General features: G+C 39.6%; 1 protein-coding gene across 1 annotated transcript in view; it reads left to right on the forward strand.

The window, feature by feature from the left end:
• Positions 1-21567, forward strand: part of LOC124284156 (glutamate receptor ionotropic, NMDA 2B-like) — a 116781-nt gene that overhangs the window by 36300 nt on the left and 58914 nt on the right. The window contains exon 3 of the mRNA XM_046720220.1: positions 18241-18897. Within this exon, the coding sequence (XP_046576176.1) occupies positions 18451-18897 (447 nt within the window). The 5' untranslated portion in view covers positions 18241-18450. The remainder of the gene's footprint in view (positions 1-18240; positions 18898-21567) is intronic.

Genomic DNA, 21567 nt, shown 5'->3' on the forward strand with positions numbered 1-21567 from the left:
CATTATACTGACTCCAAGCCGACCAGTCCTTGTTGTACCCATCAATGCCGAGCGCCAGGCAGGGACCAAGAAGTACCACATTTTAACGTGCTTTGGTATGAAGCGGCCGGATGTAGCCCAGTGGTTTAAGTGTTCGCGTCAGGCCTAAGACCCGGGTTCGAGTGGACACATGGGTACAATGTTTGAGGCTAATGTTTGGTGTCACTCGTCATGATATAACTGGAATATTGCTAAAAGCGGCATAAAACCCAACTCACTCACTATAAAACCTGAGCTCGTTGCCTTCGCATCTCCAGTTGGCAATGATAGTGTTTCTAGTTTGATCAGCATCACGCCTGTGCTTGTGGTAAAGGGGAACTGTTTCCACATTAGGATACAATAAAAGCGCTGGTCCAACCTTCTGAATGTGGGAATTTCAATGTCACATACTACCCCGGTCACACATGTTCTTAATTCGGGTATCCACTTATTGACCACTTATTTTAGTTCGTTATAACCGTTGTTTGATATTACGTATTTCGACTAAATATGCAAAAAGAACACAGTTATTTTGAGTCAGTTCGTTATAACCGTTGTTTGATATTACGTATTTCGACTAAATATGCAAAAAGAACACAGTTATTTTGAGTCAGTTCGTTATAAGCGTGTGTTCGTTATAAGCGTAGCTTATTATGCTGACAAACTCGATTTTTTTTGTTATATGAGACTAACGCTTTGCCTCTGAATATATATAATTTGGATAGAAACAAATAATTCCTTCGACATGAAAAAGGAGCCCCTATGAAATGGGAGATTCAGAACCGGAGGAAATCTACACTTGTTTCATATGGGTGAAAGTGAGTGAGTTTAGTTTTACGCCGCACTCAGCAATATTCCAGCTATATGGCGGCGTCTTCATCTTGGGGCGTTAGCATTGCAGAAAGGGTTCGGTAGAAGGGGGAAATAATGTGGTCCATGTACTGTTAGACAGACTAGTAAATCCCGAAAGAAGGCCGTTTCTACAGGCCGTGATTCCTCTACAGCCTATCGATAATTAGCTTCATAAACCAAAATTGTTAAATTTTGGTCATATCATGAGCACGTGTCAATTTAATACATCGAACATACCTTAAATGCATGACAGATTGACATCATACATTGGAATCCTCAACCAACTGCATTTTTTGATTTTCATAAAATATCAAATGTCCCCAAACCGAACATCCCTCTGTTTGAAGTAGGAGGTGAGAAACAAACAATTCTGTTGGCCTAATTCGCCTTGCACATTACAACCTTGGATGTTCTGAAACTATTTTATCTTAAAAAAGACAAATGAGTGTTTCCGGTATACGTGTATATTCGTTCCAGCTTTAAGGTCAACTGGAAATCTATTGGCTTGTGTGTTTGAATAGAGGAATAGAGGAAGTGTCAAAATCATAATACAGGCTCATCATAAGTACCGAGTGCATACCGGTTGTACCGGTGTCTCTGCCTGGGTCAGTGTAACGAATTGTTACATTATAGAGGTCGTATGCGCCAGCACCAGTGAAACTTGAAGCAGTTAATATGTGAATCAACTGCCATGGGAACCAGAAACTCCCAATATCATGGCAACTTCCACTATCATGGCAACTGTCAATATTATGGCAACTTCCAATATTATGGCAACTTTCAATATCATGGCAACTCTCAATAGTATGGCAACTCTCAATATTATGGCAACTTCCAATATTATGGCAACTTTCAATATTATGGCAATTCTCAATATTATGGCAACTCTCAATATTATGGCAACTTCCAATATTATGGCAACTTTCAATATTATGGCAATTCTCAATATTATGGCAACTCTCAATATTATGGCAACCTCCAATATTATGGCAACTTTCAATATTATGGCAACTTTTAATATTACGGCAACTCTCAATATTATGGCAACTTTCAATATTACGGCAACCTCCAATATTATGGCAACTCTCAATATTATGGCAACTTTCAATATTACGGCAACCTCAAATATTATGGCAACCTCAATATTATGGCAACTCTCAATATTATGGCAACTTCCAATATTATAGCTACTTTCAATATTATCGAAACTTGCAATATTTTGGCAACTTTCAATAATATGGCAACTACCAATATCATAGCAACTTCTAATACTATGGAAACTTCTAATATTATGGAAACTTCCAATATTATGCGTTGTTCATTTGAAGCACAATGTATTAGACACGGATCAATTTTGTGACCTAGCATAATTTTCAATGTCTGTTGTGTTGAAACTGTGCTAAATTAGCATTCTTTGTCAGGTTCCGTGACTATCTTGATCATATATTTTTCATTATACCGTGTTGTAATTTCACCTTCAACATACACATGTTTTTGCCCAGTATTTACTTGGGTGGTGTCGAACGTTTTATCCGATTTCCACAGTGTTTCCGTATGTTAAAAGTTTTGGGCGCCCTTCGCGAGAACGATATTTTGCCCAGTATTTACTTGGGTGGTGTCGAACGTTTTATCCGATTTCCACAGTGTTTCCGGATGTTAAAAGTTTTGGGCGCCCTTCGCGAGAACGATATGAGACATGTTTGACCGGGGTAATATGTGACATTGACATTCCCACATTCAGAAGGTTGGACCAGCGCTTTTATTGTATCCTAATGTGTAAACAGTTCCCCTTTACCACAAGCGCGGGAGTGATGCTGATCAAACAAGAAACATTATCATTGCCAACTGGAGATGCGAATGATACAATGATACAAGAATTAGTGCCCTGCAATGCTGGTGCTGTATTCACAGAGGTTTAGATTAGTCCAGGTTAGGGTTTCAGTAGATCAATTCTGTGTTTCGTGTTCGACTTTGTTGTTCAAGTTGATGGTTGACATTAACGGAAATAACGGTAAATACAATGCAATATGAAGCATCTGGTCACTGTGAACTAGGAAACTCGACACAGAATGTAATGATATAACTGACATAAAAGTATGTCTTTTCATTACAACCTTTTCAATCATTGACTTTTGTTGTATGGAGGAAGTCACATATGTCATCGGGAGACTTTTATCGCACTGATCTGATTAATTAGATCTGCAATGTGACGCGACAGTTTGACCTATTCACTGTAACATTACGTGATTTGAACTTCATTGTGGCAGCTATTACCTTCTCGTATCGTGTGTGTATCGGATTCCAGACCCCGAGGATAATTTTTCCTTTTGTGTCCTCACAATGATTTATTCTTGGTTCTCGTTTGTGACCGTATCCGTGGCCCAGCGGATCAAGCATATGCCAGTCGATCGGATGGGGCTGTTCGAACCCCGACCACGTCGGTCACTGAGGGGAAGCCATCACAAATTGTTGGCTCTTAGTCGATATATTGTGACTGTACATGTGAAAGACTTAAACCAGTCTCGAAGCAGATCCATTGGTGTAAACGGTAAAATAGAGGTGAAAATTTACTGGATCACTGACTATCAGCGATGGCTGCAGGTGTTCATGTAAAAGGTACAGAAGTCTGCCCTAAAAGCTGACTTCTTGAAAACATCATTAACATATATATATCACACACTCACTCATCCACTCACTCACTGAAAAAATGCGTAGATATTACTAATCAGTATGAAAAACAAAGACAGAGTTAGTACTCTTTTGTCCACCAAGAGAAGTATGCTACGAGGGGCGGTTTGCCGTAAATGCTTACGTATGTTGCCAAAGACGTGAGACATATATACAGCCGGACGAACGGGGGCATGTGTAAACAATTCTTTAGGGAAACGTAACGCATTCATGCCTGAAACCATTAAAGGGCCCTCTGACTCTCCCCCAAATCCCCCAAACAACCACAACAACAAAACAACGCATTAAATTAAGTTCAGGTTTCTGTTTACGTGGATACTGAACCTCGAAGCTTGCAAACTGATGTTGAAGGGCCTTAAGCCTTAAGCTGTGTCATCAAACAGATGGCTGTGAATTGTGCCCTCGATGACTGTGATATTAACCCCCACAGAGGAATAAACGAAAATAGTTAATCAGCACCTTCATCTGAGCAATAATATATAATTGTTACTGCAAGTACAATGGAGAATTTAATGCTTGTGTGCCCATTATAATCCTGGTCATGATCTGGAAAAGCCACATTGTCATTTTAATTGGATTTTTAAAATTACTTTCACTTCAACTATCACAACGATAACTGCGTACACCAGATAACATCTCTATGTTGCGATTGAAACAACACGTATCAAATTTCTAATTTCCCCGTCCAGAACAGTGTAAGTAGTTACCTTCGCATGGCTTGGGTCCTGCTGCTGAGGTCACGGGTGGCCCAGTCGTCCTTGGCCCTGTAATTTGCAATCACTCAATCATTTATTCTCAAATAACCACGGTTGGTAGTACAAGAGCGAATACAAATATTTTATATACAAAAACAAATGTAAAGATAAATAATAATAATACATAGTATATATAGATACAAAAATATAATACAAGATGGCTGTGTCTAGTCTCAGTTTTGCAGTGCAGGGTTGCGTTAGAAACCTTTGATTGTGGATTTGAATTCCATTTTGCAACGATTATGCTTCTGGTGTTTTCACCATAGCCTCTTGGCTTTCCTCCCGCATTCGTTTGGGATAGAAGGGAAACAATATTTAAGGTGGCGTTAAAAATACCCCCTCTCATTCTCTCATGGCGATAACAGATTTATACACATATGCGTTCTGCTGGTGGATCAACACCCATTTATTGAGCTTTCCATTACGTTCAGCTCCAGTTTTCTCACGCAGTTGCACAGCAGATTATCATAATATTGGCCATTTATTGTTTGACCTTTCGGGAGGGATGCAAGAAAACCGAAGACATCACCTTCCCAGCTGATTGAACAGACTTTACCTTCTTCGACAGAGGATGGGGACATTGGCTATGTCCACTGCTTTCACGATGGTTTAGTAACTGTGGTGAACGTCAGACTCTACCGAGGTTAAAACGTGTATAAAATCAACAGACATAAATTATCCCCGAGAGATTATGAACATATAGAGCATTTCTGATCAGCGGTCAGAAGCTCTGGAACCAAGGATGCTGAAACTGTGCCATGCCTAGTTCATTCATCAGAATGATTTCAGCTCCCTCATGAGAGATCCCGACTGTAATGCGATGTGTGGTGAGATGTAGTGATCGCAGCTGAAGGTCGTTCGAAACTCTCTTTTCCCCTCTTTAACCCCTCTTCTGTCCATCTTAACTGTTACAAAGAAAGGTGGGCATCATCCCCTAATATTGACACTCTATCTTCGTGGATGGATGCTGGAACTGGCACTTTCAGATGACGAAACGTGAAGGCAGCGTATCTGCCAGTTCAGTACCTTTTCTTCAACAAAGAATACCTAATCAGTTTAGTTATAAATTAAGTACAAAACTGCTGATATGCAAAGTCAACTGTATTTCCCTGAACAAAAATATACAATCAGCTGGCAAGTAGCTTTGCCTGAATACGATTTGACATTTACGTACATTCTATCCTTGAGTGCGCGTACTTTGACCATTCAAGTATATATTTTAACTGGAAAATCAACTATAGTACAAACCCTGTACTGAACACATGCCATATGCGTGTCATTGAAGTATGCATGACTACATAACCACATTAGCATACTAGATCATGAGCTTTGATGACAACATGTAAATGTTCCTAACCAACCAATGCGAATATTAGTCGATGTGCATTTGGTTCAAATGAAGGCTGTAAACCTGGGACGTACTGTACTCAATACGTGCAAACTTGTTTAAACTCTACCGTACATCATTGTAGTAAGGGTTCTGTTACTGCTATTAATTGATACGGTGAGAACGAAATACAAATATTGCAGTGATGATCAGTTTACACGATTGATATCATTCTGCCCCCATGGAGAGCCGAGCAATTAAAGGCAGGATATGTAGATACTGATAGGAACATACACCAGATACAGCCACCAGCTGTTGCAGCGTTGTCAAATACCAAGTTCAGTGAAACAATGCCATTTGCACAAATAGTGATCATGAGGTGAGAGTATTACCGTAAAATATGTTAGTTTGACTAATTTATTGCAAGACGTTAGTGTGTGTTTCATCATACATACTGCTGGTCGTATACGCAGTTGAAAAATCATCGTGTAACCAGTTTATTACGAGAATGAGAATAACAGAAGCTATTATGCAGAAAACCAGATAAGCCTTCTGGACAGGGTCACCACAGAGCGCGATGGCGTAACTGTTAGTAACAATGAAAAGGCATTAAAGATCAAAGTGTGTGTATGTGTATGTGAGAGAGTGAGTGAGTGAGTGAGCGAGAGACAGGGGGAGAGGAGAGAGGGAGAGAGATATGTTATATTGACCATACACCCACGTCCAGAGATAGTTTACACATGTACACATCATAGCATAGACTATGTCATTATTCGATGACAAAGTTATTCTTTTTCTTGGTGCTTTTAAGTGGAACCAATGAGCGGAGAAGTGACGAGGGCGTATGTTAAAGAATATTCCGTCTGTTTGGTACAAGGGCTCTTCACGTTAATTGATATGGAATAAATAATTATAGCACGTTTTAGATATCGCGATACTATATCACATGAATAACAGAACCTTATATTTAAATTTGTATCTACATGTATTTTGAAAATATATAAAGGAAGGATTTTAAAAATGAAAAATATAAATTAAGTACCAAACTGCTGAGGCTGGTAATATTCAAATTCCACTATTTTTTATCAAACATAAAACATGTATGTAATCAACTGACAAGTACCTTTGCCTGAATACGCTTGCACATATACGTACATTCAATCCTAGTGTGTATGCATTGACCGCTTAATAAAACATTCAAACTAATATTAACTGGAATATCTGCTGTTTAACCCCTGTGGTGAACAGATGACATGTGTGTGATATTATGATTATATTGATCACTTTAGTCATTGAAGGTATGCATGAATGCATAGCCACATTATAGACACATTAGTATACTAGATCATGAGTTTTGATGACAACATGTAATTGTTCTTAACCAACCGATGCGGATATTAGTCGATGAACTGTTTCAACGGTCGACACATGTACACGTATCCAACTGAATTTTTTCCTGAGCTTTTCCAGTTGATAGAAGCAAACGTTTATGTTTTATACACACTATTTGATTGTCATACATGGTGTGTTCAATATAATGTATGACAGTGGATACACGCATCGATGTGAATATATTCATGTTAAACGAGGTCAGAACATGTACGTTAAACGAAGAATAATATATAGTGGCATTGTTAAAAGAGAGGTTGCACAGGCATATCTTTCTGTCAAAGCAGAGCAAAGGTTCATCACCAGAATGTTTCTGGACAATTATGATACATCTCCGAGTACATTGCACTGGCACTTGATCTCAAGCGTATTTGCATTTTGATTGGCTACTGAAGATCCCATAGGGTTACAATTGGTCAGTTAGCCTTGGCTGTGCCTTTTCTTTTCGGGATCTGTAATTACGGTATAATGACTGGTAATTGTGGGAGCGTTGTTTCCCAGTTGACGTGTTGGTGATGTTAGTTCCACGAGCTCTTGTTGTATATTGTGTAGTGGTGGGCCACAGATGCGAGCGGCGGCAGTAAACTGATCCGAATATAGTCTGTACGGCAATAGCGAACAGCCTGTGCCACACTCAACATCGTCCTGTATGGAGTATCGGACCTGTTAACATCGGGGGATCATTAAGCCCACAGCGGATGTATTTGTACACGATGTAAGTAATTTACGTATATCTGATTTCTAATGGATGTTTATCAGTTGATGTAGGCATATACTGGATTGTGTTTAGAGTTGTCAGCTGTGTCTCCAAACTATTGATCAGTGGTTTTATAAACTGCACATGTTCTGAAAATATATATGTCGTTATGCAGAGATACCGTTGGCGGTAACCAATCGTCAAGTTATTTCAGTGTAACATCCAGGTTACATGCTCTGTTGAATACACTGTTTCGATTATTCAAAACAAAATGTGTTGAAGTTAAATAATGAATGTATGAAAAACCAGCATGACAATCGTTTTTAAGTTTCACAATATGGACAGATTTAGTTGACGAGTTCCCCATGTGACGTAAACTTTGGTACGTCAAATCTTTAACACACAGTTCGTTCAAGATGTCCAAATAATGCTAATGTTAATGGCGAATACATAAATGTGAGGCAGGTAGTTTGGATACTGATTGGGTAAACTGATGCAGTAAAAGCAATGAAGGACCTGACAAGGGAGCAAATCCATTTCAACTGTAGATATGACTAAAGTGTCCTACTAAGGTTAGTTTGGAAACCGATTGGGTAAACTGATGCAGTAAAAGCAATGAAGGACCTGACAAGGGAGCAAATCCATTTCAACTGTAGATATGACTAGAGTGTCCTTCTAGGGGTATTTTGGATACTGATGGGGTAAACTGATGCAGTAAAGGTAATAAAGGACCTGACAAGGGAGCAAATCCATTTCAACTGTAGATATGACTAGAGTGTCCTTCTAGGGGTATTTTGGATACTGATGGGGTAAACTGATGCAGTAAAGGTAATAAAGGTCCTGACAAGGGAGCAAATCCATTTCAACTGTAGATATGACTAGAGTGTCCTTCTAAGGGTAGTTTGGATACTGATGGGGTAAACTGATGCAGTAAAGGTAATAAAGGACCTGACAAGGGAGCAAATTAATTTCAACTGTAGATATGACTAGAGTGTCCTTGTATGGCCAACTGTCACGCATTGTCTATGGCGACACATTCACACTGGAGTATCGACTAGATGTAGAGAACTCATATTGATCAAGTTAATTTCCTGCATCGGTGAATACATTACATTGCTAAATTCCATCATTTGTAATACTGAAGCAGTTTTCAATACTGTTTCACAGGTAGAAAAGGTAGAAAAGGTGCCTTGTACACCTGTAATTAAAAGAACCATAAAATGATGTTGGTTTGTATTGATTTTATGGTAGTCTGGTTGTGAAAAAATGTTGAATTACTCATTGTTTGATATTATACTGGATAGTAACTGGATATGCCCCCTGGTCCAATATATCCCCTGCTGAACCCCGGGGGTGAGGAAATCGATTGCTTACCATTAGATTTGACATAACTGTGTGAGAGGCAGGCACAGTGGGGATTTGTACAGAAACTAAACCCGGGGGTGAAATGAAATTCTTGACCCAGGGCACATGGCTACATGGTTCGCAGACCTACTAAATATCCTGACATTTATTTAGATTTTTCATAATGTTTCTTTAGACGCTGTTCGTGGACTGCCAGAAAATGAAATCTTCTAAATATCGAGTGGGCATATGCGCATTCTCCATTTGCATACACTTGAATTACTGTCAAACCAGTTGCTTAATGGCTTTCAAAGGGATTTCAGTAATCGGATCAGAGTAATTACGGTTTGAGAGTGTTTTCATTTTATAATGGTAAACCATCTTGGAACCGTTTCCCCAAAGGCATTGGTTGATGGCCCTGTGTTGTATTAATGCTTCAACTGACAAGGTGGTGTGTGATTCAGATATAATGACATTGAGAACTTTTTCGAACCATATTCAACTACACTTAATCATTAATTATAATTTTCACACATCCATTTTTGCTATGGGATGAAGTAAAAATAATTGATGAAGTAATTTGTTGGGGCTTAACGTTGGCGGAGTATTGATTAAAGAAATATATGTTTGCATTTGATGCATTATGTGTTAAAAGTCGAAAAAAGATAGACTGGGTTCTTTTCTGCCCTCAGATAATATGTAACTGGCAGTAGTTTAGTACAATGGATACAGTCGATAAATCATGATACATATCAGAGAGATTGAAATTGAAACAGGAAAAACTATTGATTCTATCGGTACATGCCAGTAACATAGCCTTTAAATGTCATTTGTAATATGTCGTTTGTAGGAACGGACTGGTCCCAGGCTGTGCTAATATACTTTAAACACTAAGTTCATTGATATCCAAGGGAAACAGGTGGGCGGTTGTACTTGTTTCTGAGCTTCTAATGCAACATGTCGACACGATGTGATATTAAAAAATGGTCTGTTGTTTCTTAGTGATATCTGCATTATTGTCGACGTCGCTGAACTCGGTACAGTCCATGCTGTACGTTTATGTTAATTGTACATATTTAGACCGAGCTGGTACAGATAATGAGCCAGTGGTGACCTTTTAATGAGGACTGGTTAATGAAATGACACAGCAGTTAGAGGACACGGGAGGTCCAGTTGTGTAAAGCGCCGCGGTTCGTTGTGCAATCCCCCCGGCCCCCGTACACACACACACCCTACCCCACGCTTCATTAGCCAGACACACAGTGATGTAAGTGGAATATTGTCCAAAGCGATAAACCGAACTGACTCACTCACTCGAAGACCAATCAAGCATCCATACTTAATTACATTAATTAAATGTAGATGAGTTTGTAAACAAATTTGTATCTACCGGAAAAAAAATATTAATTATTCGTTAACGTTTCACCTGAGACCGACATGTCGTCAAACACTATTTGTTGCGCAAGTCAGTTGGTTGAAACTGATTCCAAGATTTCAGTCTTTATCACTGTGTGTCAGCTAGGTGTTCCTGTAAAACCGACCCGTGAAGATCCGGGGTAGAATAGGTCTTCAGCAACCCATGCTTGCCACAAAAGGCGACAATGCTTGTCGTAAGAGGCGACTAACGGGATCGGGTGGTCAGGCTCGCTGACTTGGTTGACACATGTCATCGGTTCCCAATTACGCAGATCGATGCTGATGCTGTTGATCACTGGATTGTCTGGTCCAGACTCGCTTATTTACAGACCGCCGCCATATAGCTGGAATATTGCTGAGTGCGGCGTTAAACAAAACTCACTCACTCCTGTAAAACCACATGTGATGTGTTGAAAATGGAACCCAAGAATACGGCAGGTTGCTGATAACCCCAGAAAGAATGATTGCAAATTTGGGTTTGAAAAAAGATCTTGGCCCAACTGATCTACACAGCATTGTAGCTATACAGCGCATTATAAGAGAAGAGAGTAATAGAATCTTCAGTATCTCGTTATGTTTCCTTTCTTTATTCTGCCAGCATAACAGAAGGCGTCCACAGGTATGACACATATTAGCAGAAGGCGTCCACAGTTATGACAAATATTACCGGGAACAAATCGCTGTCGGTCTTGTTTGCTTACTAGCCTCCAGTAACGGTAAATTCAGGAAAAAACGTACTTTCGGTCCTTCATTTTGCGGTCCCTAGCTGGATAATATATATGACTTGTAGAGCGCCACGGAGCTGTTAAAACATTAATGACTTCAGGATATTCATATTTATTTACAACATTGCCATTATTTCATTCAAAAGGCAATTATCTGTGATAAAGACAATAGTTTCATATGCAATGGTTTGCATTATTTGCTACTAAAACTTTCGTGAATCTTACAGGAATCCACGTAATGCCCTTCACTGGGAAATAGCCTTACAGTGGGTGAGTGAGTATGGTTTTACGCCGCTTTTAGCAATATTCCAGCAATATGACGTCGGGGGACACATGAAATGGGCTTCACACATTTTCCCATTTGGGGAATCGGACCCGGGTTTAAACACCGCCCGAATAGGCTTGCAATTGGATCATAAGATAATGTGTGTTGCCTTTTGGATAAACTCTAAACTGTATTTTTAGTTTTGTCGGAATGGTGCAAGTGCACATGGCGATGTTCAAACTGTACGTCACAGTCAATGCTGTTAAAAATGAAAAAAGAAACGCTTAGAACATATGCTAAATTGTATTTATGACAATCTGTAATTAATATTAGATCTGTTGTCTGTGAACATTAGAAGGCACATGGATTCTGTAATTCTCGAAAATACCAACATGTAATTGGAGTTCCTGAATTGTAAATTGAGGATCATTTACTGAAAATTCAAACCAATTAAATTATATCTGCTGCACGTTTGTTCATCATTTTCATATTCACGTTTTGCCCTTTGCTTATTTATATCATTTAAAATAAAGGTTATTTGGAGAGAATGGACAACATTCATAAAAAAACAGGGTTTAAACACTGTCATTCCCGTTACGTAGGATATTTAATGACAGTGGTTACTCGACGGATGTTTTTAGGTGCCATGATATGAGAATAGAGACGCCTGGAGATGCCATTGCTGCAGTGTTATTTTGTGTTCCCGTCAACGTCTCCGGACTTCCACAACGATACAGGATTATTGATTTTATGTTTAATTTTCACCCCAAGCGATATAATCAAGTAAACCTAAACACAAATCTGACACCAGGCGGAGGTCGACTGCCATACAGTCACCGTAATAGTATGCAACCATTCAAAGGTGCGGAAAATGTTATACCAGTGTTGCTTAAGTATAGTTCAAATCTACTTATCCATCTTAACCTATTATTACGGATGTGTTTCTCTTGGTCCCAGGACATTGGTTCAAGTGCGAATCGTTTCTGTTTGAAGTAATTTAGTTCCTTATACATCCAACGCAGTTACCTTCCATCAGTTTATCGCATGAAGTCATCCGTTTCAATCTGCATGCTAGACTTCCCCTGACTAAATTGCGATATTTCAGCCATTGTACAGCCGTGTCAATTCGGTTTGAATACACGAGGATTTGATTCGTTCATTTCAAATAACTGTTACAACGTAGCCGAGACACGTTCCTGGAGGTGATGGAGAGACCCATGGTCTTAAGTACACCAGTTCGGCAAGAATGATACCAACTGCGAGTTACATGTGTAATGCATACATGTTGAAGACGTCTTTAAGCAATTCTTTACCACACTGACTACGTTGATAGAGAGTCCTGCAAATTTCCCGATCCTAGTGTCGGCTTGAACAGAAGTGTCGGTACTGCAGATATGCATGGGAACTCTCGTTTGTTACCATAACAAACGGGCGTTCTTTTCATGCTACAAAGTATTTATGGTCGCTTTACCGATCCTCTTGCCGCGCTTCCATTGATGTTATCTAATGGTCTACCACATGCTGAATGATTTAATTGTCTGTTAGTCTCCTTACTTTATATATTTATGGTCTTCTGTTCTCAACTACTTTATTGTAATTTTATGGTATTTTTTGTGAGGAAGTGTGGCAGTCGGTTTTATTAACAAATATGATTATTCAATTTGGCATTCTTCTACTCAATTATGGATATTCCTTTGCTGAACAGCCACCATATAGCTGGAATGTTCGGCGTTAAACAACAAACGAAACAAACCTTTGCTGAACTATTTTGGGACATTGTTGTAACGAACATTGATGGGTCATTTCTGAACCTTTGTTATGCTGAACTATGTATGCTTAGTGTTACGCTGAACTGTTTGTGCTCATTTGTATGCTGAACAATTTATAGAAGTTCCCGAGCCGATCTGATTTCTGGTCAATTGTATGCTGAAATATGAATGGTCATTTTTATGCAGAATTATTTATGGACATAATTATGCTCAACAGTTATATTGTCACGTTTATCTACTGACCTATAAATGACCATGATCTACTTTTATGGTAATTAGTATGCTGAACATTTTTCTGCGGAACTGTTACATGGTCACGTGTCTCCTGATTTGTGCGGTATGCGTCTGCTGAACCATTGCAATAACAGTTATATACTGACCTATTTCCTGGTTATTTTAAATATTGTACGTCCTAAATCATAATCATTGGTGATGTACCTGTGTGTCAGTTGAATGTGGCCCTATTGACAGAAATAGTTTGCTGAAGTAAATAGGAGCAGGATTACTCACAGACTGATGTGAGACGAGAGGAGAATGTTTTGAGGATGATAGTGTTGTGAACATAACCCTACCTTGCCACCTTGTGGGCTACTGACATTTACGAGAGCTTGTCTAAATAATCATCAGGATTTTCTCCGCCGAAACTTCGACGTGTAGGAACAGTTGAATGCAACCAGAACATTTTGCCACAACCATTGTTAACAGATCTTAATCAGCGTCTCGAGAGGGTTCAATAAGTTCAAAAGGGGTTCGACATGATACCATTACCCTGCCATATTAAGGACATGTGAACTGTAGGCAGGATCTCATATAGAACAGAACTTATGCCAAAGTATACACTATTAACAACAAAAATATATTTCACTGGTATAAGAGGAAGTTAAAATGAACATAAATATGTAGATATATGTTTCCCTACAATTCATGTGGTGTTGAGTATCCACTGTATATACATGGTATGAATTTCATGTTATCTTTACATGTTAACGGAAGTCTATGTTAGGGCTTGTACCACCTGCCTATTCCCTGGCAAAGGAGTATTCATTTCATCCAGTCTCCCGTGAAGATACAGGTTTAGCATTTGAAAAACAAAACAAAACCGTAATGGCATTTTATCTACATAGAGGAGCTGGGAAGAATCTGCCCATTATTTGTGAAGCGTCGGGTGTTAATGACTAAGAATCGCTAACAACCACCAGCCATACAAGCGTCAGACATAAGTTTAAACAAACCCCTCTCAAACTCCCGTTACCTTTGGCCTTTTTGTCAGAACGCCATATAACACCCGACCCCCCCCCCCACCCACCCACCCACCCCAACACAAAAACACACACACACACACACACCGACGCTCAGGGACAACGATATTCAGTCACATGTAAGTTTAAACCAACCTCTCTCATATCCCCTTTACCTATGGCGTTTTTGTCAGAACAACACATGTATACCTCCACGCACACCGACAAAGACACACACATACACACACTCCACACACACTCAGGGGCAAAGATATGCATTCACACATAACTTTAAACCAACCTCTCTCAAACCCCCGTCACCTTTGGCCTTTTTGTGAGAACAATATACCTCCACACACACCGACGCTTGCGTACATTGATAAGCAGTCACTCATAATTGTGCATTTACAAATTGTAATTAACTATAACAGTATGACAGAACATCGTCCACAACTGCTGCGTCGCACTGTAAGTACGGAATACTCAAAGGGACATCTCGCGATCCCGATCTACAGAAACGAACTAAAATAATGGAGATCGCGAGAACGTCCCTCACAGTGTTCCATATTCAAGTCCCTCCAAAAGCTTTGCTGTTTCTCGCAGCAGCTGTCACCGAGAGCAACTATCTGTATGCACATAATTACAATCTACCAATAGGTCTGTGTCATTTCATATCGTATTAAGGCAATGTAACCCAAACCGAAAGCACAAGCGCCACGTGCTGAACAGTAATTCACTACCCATGTGAATAGGACGTACAACGTTCAGAATACCCCTATCACTTAACAATGAAAACGCGCCATGGTGATTTCTTATGATAAACAGACAGCCGATGTACCATTTTGGTTTACAGGCTCCTTTATCTTGACCCTTGCGTTCATGATGAATATACAATAGTTGCTGTGATGTTGTATCTGTTCATCAATTTATTCAACAAAGAGAATTCCCTTTGAAATTCGTGTTTGACGTTTAACTTGGTTTTCGTTCGAACCACTACCTAGAGTATGATTATGATAATCGGGATTATCATGTGACATTCGATGGTACATTAAGGGTAGGCAACTCTTGATTGCAGGGTATTGATTACATATCGCCGTCGGTGCGTTTTGAAAGTTAGGTGTGATAGCGGAATTATATAATTAATAATGAGGAATGTCTACGGGGATGACTACCTTCATGGTCAAGTGGATAGATCACCTGTGCCGAGAGCGGAAGGTCAGTGGTGGGAAGCTGGTCGATGGTACTTGCTGACATAAGTAGGCAGGCACACACACACACACACACACACACGCACGCACACCACCTTAAACAATAAAGCAACAAAAGGTAAAACAAAAACAAAACCAAGCAACACAAAAAAAGAAAAGAAAAAAAGTTAAACACACAAAGAAAACCACCCCAAGCAACCAAAACAAAAGACCCAAACAAGCAGCGCCCACCACAAACAACACACACATAGAATCAAAACAAAAAGAAAACATAACAGATAAATAATCTCACAGACACACAAAAACACACAGACACGTGCATGCATTATATGTACAATAACACTGAACGCGTCGTTCATGCCAGTTTCACCTGACTTCAATTAACGGATTATGTGTTAGAAATAGTTCCAAGACAGCTGGGTGTAAGAGGCGGCTAATCAGGTCGGGATCTCTGGTCTGGTGACTCGCGATCGGTGATGTGTAATATATCCTCACACCAACGGCCGGATAGTTGCTCATGATATCAGTCACTGATGTTACTGTCATTATTAGCAGACCTTAGTCATACAGATGGAATACTGCCGAATGCGGCGTCAACGAAATCAACAACAACATACATACTTAAAACGCTTTCCTCCGACACATGCCTCTCAAGTATGCTTTCAAACAAATATTCTTAATACGTGTCACTTTTTGGGTTGACCTTGCATGTGCCAGGTTGTATTCCGTTAAATGAATTCAAATAAAAAACCGAAACGTCACAATCCTACAAACGAGAACTTGTTAAGTTTAATCATGCAATTACCTCCAACATTTGAGACAGTATAACTATTTTTTTTACAAAGGTTTTCACTGAAATTCATGGAACCTTAATAGAAGTTAGACCATGTTAAACTAAACACTTACAGTCACTGGGGTCTACATCCGACAGTTCAACGTCATCCATAATGATGGAATATGTATTATCGTTCACTTCCAAAAAAACAGGAAATGCACCCTATGGGAGACTCACAGACTCTTCGTCGATGCGCATGTAGGAGAGACACCTTTACCAGGACCTAGAGGATAAGAAACCTCGGTGTTTAAAATATGATCATAGATTTATTTCTGAATGATGTTCTTGTCATAAACATTACGTTTATTCCACGCGATATTGTCAATAAACAAGTGGTTGATAACATGAGCATCGATATCTGTCCTTAGGGTATATGACTCAGGTACCACCTGAGAGTAGATGCTCATTATACGTGCGTTTGAGACTTTGCAGTCATCAAGGTTATAATGTTGACTCGTCCCTTTCAGTGAGTGAGTTTAGTTTTAAGCTGTTTTTAGCAATATTCCAGCAATATCACCAAAAATGGGGAACACCAGAAATGGGCTTCACACATTGTACCCATATAGGGAATCGAACCGGCTCTTCGGCGCGACGAGCGAACGCTTTAACTACAAGGCTACCCCACCGCCCCCGTCCCTTTGAGATGAGTATAGAATTATTAACATTCCCAAGGCAATAACAAAACCCTAAAATCGGCAATTAATCATGTGTGGGAATCGGTAATATAAATTGTCATATTTTGACCGAAAAAATGATAGAATATCTTTAACGGAAAATATTAGATTGCAAAAAACCTTACTTTAAAATCTGTGTCAGACCAACCCGACCGGTACACTGCTTGTTAAAGGGATACAAGACTGTCTCAACTGGCCAACACGTTTGTTCATTCGTTCAAACATCAATTGCCTGTGTATGTCTACGATGTTATTATTTTAACAATTTCCAATTAACACAATTAAAGGGACATACTTTCACTAATTACAACAAATAGACCTGTAATGAAAACGGCCCCAGTACCACGGAGAGTTGGAAAGAACCCATATACCATATACTCTGAATTAATGAAAATTACTGTTGCACCACATGTAACTTATTAGCAAACTAATGATTTACGTTATCAACGACGTCATTTTAAGTAGTTTTACTTTGATTATCATAGTTTTTCATTACTTACAAATAACCTTCTAACGTAAGTACTTTAAGGGATCACCAGTCCAGTTCAACCTACAAGGTTATTTGCAGCACTAATTACATTTAGGCTTCGGAGATATAATTTCTCAACGGACTTTGGTTTGTTCTATATTTCGAACGAACCACGCGTCCACGTTTCCAGTAATAATCTGTTTGGAGTCATTTGGGTTGCGCTTATACAAAAGATTGTTTTTCACCCACGGAGATTGGGTAACTAATTCCCTATCCAGTGCCGTGAACAGTGCTAATGCAATCATGGTACCTCTTTGAGCAGAGCTTTTCAGCCCAACATGTTAGATAATCGTTGTGTTTTGGGGATGCAACATGGAACAATATATTGATCAGCTGTAGAAGTGTCTACAGCCATGTGACGAGAACACTATAAGCGGAATCTTGCAAACACGAAACACGTTATAGTTCTGCAGTCATCTCACTCAATCCGATAAGAAGACATTCGCCAGTGGCGTTCTTAACCTTTATCGCCATGTCAAGTATTTGCCTCACTCCACTTTTGTTTTTTCAGGAATGGCGTCTGACAGACGTATATTTAGCCAGGAAGTGCATCAGAATGGCGTAGAAGAATAGGTCTCTTCAGATAGTGTGTGTTCCAGAGTGTGTCTTCCACCGAGAAGCGTCTCCCATTGTCAGGATATGTATCAAATGCAAGGATTCCACTAGCCCTTCTGGAACCTTCTGGGTGATACCTTAGCGGTATCACAACTCCATCTGAACCATGCGGCTTCCAAAGAAATTCCTTTCATGGATAACAGAGTTTATATTTTTGTTATTGTGCGTGTTAATGTGTTGTATTGTCTCCGGAGAGCATCCTCATGTGCAACTTCATGCACTGATACCAAGTCACTTTCACTGGTCACAGAGCTTTCAAAGGGTTCTGGTCTCCAAGTTGATGTCCTACCGTCGGGACAGCAGATACAGAGGAGTCTTCAGGGCCATTAATCTACATACTAATGTGACGTTCCTCAAGAAGGATGATCCTAAGGAGATTCTGAATTCATTCTGTGATTATGTGTTTCCATACAATACTACAGCAATAATTCACGTCAACAACCCGTTGTCATTCAGGAGACGGACTGCTGCTAGTCACTATGTGCTAGAAATTGCTTCATATTTTGGTATACCTGTGATATCGTGGGATCCAGAGTACCCAGGATCTTTGCACGTAAGTAGATGCTTTTATCCGTTGTCATTGGATTCTCTTTACGTAGTTAAACGATGATCTCACGGTATGAAATGACACCTTGTTATCACGAATTCTAAGTTTAAGAAAACATTTTGTCACAAAACTTTGCTTTTCAGACACACACAAGTAAATCATTTTTATGTCATCATTGGATTCACGTTTATAACTATGAACTTATGATATGAAATGATGTCTTGTTATCACGAATTCTAAGTTTAAGAAACATTTTGCACAAAGTCGTACGTTTCAGACACAAAAAATGTAGACGAGGTGTTTTATCTGTCGTCATTGGATTTTCTTTACTAACTTTAAACTTATGATAAGGAATGACACATTGTCTCATATTCTAAGTTAGACACTTGTTGCTACAGATTCTAAGTTCGAGAATTGGATTGGTCACAATTGGAATCTCTTTTACAAACGTTGACCTTATGATGTAAAGAGACATTTCTTAGCTCAGATTCCAAGTTCGAGAAAAACATTTTAACACCAGACATCACATTTCGGACAACGTACCAAAGATACATGGTTTGTCACAGAAGCTACACAGTATATAACCACGGGGCCAACCTTTTGATATGCTAGGACATTTTGTCAGAAGACCTGTCCCGAAAATGGCGGTGAAAAGTAATTTGTCCACAAGTTTACGTACACATTACACCTTTCACAGGATATGCGGTATCTTCTGACCTGATGTGCTACGGATTTCGAAACCGCTGACTGGCTCTTCCAATAAATACTTGTGTATGTCTCGAGTCGTTGACTGAATACATATCTCAAGAAACATTTCGCAGCTCCATCCCAAATATTAAATGGTTGATGCCTGCTCGTTTTATAGAGATCCTATTTGCATTACATAGTATAAGTAACAGATTTTCTGTTCTATTGTTGAAGGCTAGGGATATTGTCACCACAGGTTTAGTGGTATATAATTGGAAAGCACTAAGCACTTTCTTATACCATACACAGAAACATGTCAGGTTCAAACAAGTGGTAATTCTAATGCGTTCTCGATGTATGTTGTTGTTATCAATGATCACGGGGATAAAATATCAATAAATGGAAACACTTGCTTTTACATTTGAAGGTTATTTCTCTAGAGAATAGGTTACAACAATCTTAAAGGTCCCTAACGATTTTACGATCGGAGTTGTTTGTTTTGCCTCTGTTAAACGTCCAACCCAGCGATATACATGTACGAAAGTTATAACGATGGCCTGTACATTATTGAGTCTGGAGGCCAGACTATCCAGTAATTGGTGTCATGAGGAACGTCCCGTGATGTTTAGGTACGATAACATGCAATGAACCAAGTCAGTGCGTTGACCACAAGATCCATTAAGTCGCCTCTTGCGATCAGCAGGAGATCCTTTGGGAGCTTTTCCAAATCGGATCCTCACACGTCCCAATGAGTGGTATTTTTCAGTATATACTCAAGTCTCTTTGGCGTCCTCCTGTCCAGATAGCTGTTTGTGTATGTACGTCCAGTTGGTTGGTGTTAATAATTCTGTGACTGGACAGTAGATAACAGCATGGACAGCATCATATCTGTAACTAATGGCTGTGATACTTGGGGTTCGAGGACTTCGTTACGTCTATGACTGGTTGTAATTGATTCCGATTGCAAGAACGACGTCATATTCATAACGTCCGTGTTGCAAGAACGGCGACATATCCATAGCTAACTGACACTTAGGTTGCCCGAACAGCTATAAATCGCCTTATGTGATGCTCTGGTAGCAAATTCTATATCATGTCCATATCTGACAGTAGCTGACTTACTTAGGTCCTTCAAACGACGTCCTGTCCATAAGACTGACTAACGACACCACGTCATAGTCACGTCATAGTCATAACTGACTGTAACTGATACCACGACTAACTGTACGCCTGCGTCATAGTCATAAACTGTAACTGATAACTGATACCACGTCATAGTCGTCATATAACTGACTGTATCCGACACCACGTCATAACTGACTGTAACTAATACCACGCGTCATAGTCATAACTGACTAACTGATGATACCACGTCTGATAGTCAGTCATAACTGACTGTAACCGACACCACGTCGTCATAGTCATAGTCATAACTGACTGTAACTGACTGTAACTGTAACTGACTGATACCACGTCATAGTCATAACTGACTGTAACTGATACCATCATAGTCATAACTAACTGTCATAGCCATACCTCGCTGTAGCTGATGCTCGTGTTGCTAAGTCTACATCATATCAAAGCTGACAGGAACTGACACTCACGTAGAACAATTTCATATCCATAGCTGACCATAACCAACACACAGAGGTTGCAAGCAGAACGTCATATTCATATCTACAATAGATGACTATAGCTGATGTATATAGCGTTTGCTACACAAACAGCAGATTTTGATATGTGCAACAGCTGTCTCCCCAGTACGTATACACCTACAGGTCGTTTGTGGCATTGTGCTTGAAATGTATACTCTCAGGCCACAAAGAATAGCTCCGTTATCTGACACCTTCAGCAGCGATCGCGAACTGTTACATGATCGTGTTTTCCTTTCTTCTTGCTCCCCGTGCAGTGCTATCCAATGTCACAACCAGGATTACTTAGCCACCATATATTCTCCCTGTGTGGCAATGTCTGGTGCGTTCAGGTTCA

This window comes from Haliotis rubra, unplaced genomic scaffold, assembly GCF_003918875.1.
Source record: "Haliotis rubra isolate DU_JTF1 unplaced genomic scaffold, ASM391887v1 Scf33, whole genome shotgun sequence".
In the NCBI taxonomy this organism is placed as follows: Eukaryota; Metazoa; Mollusca; class Gastropoda; order Lepetellida; family Haliotidae; genus Haliotis; species Haliotis rubra.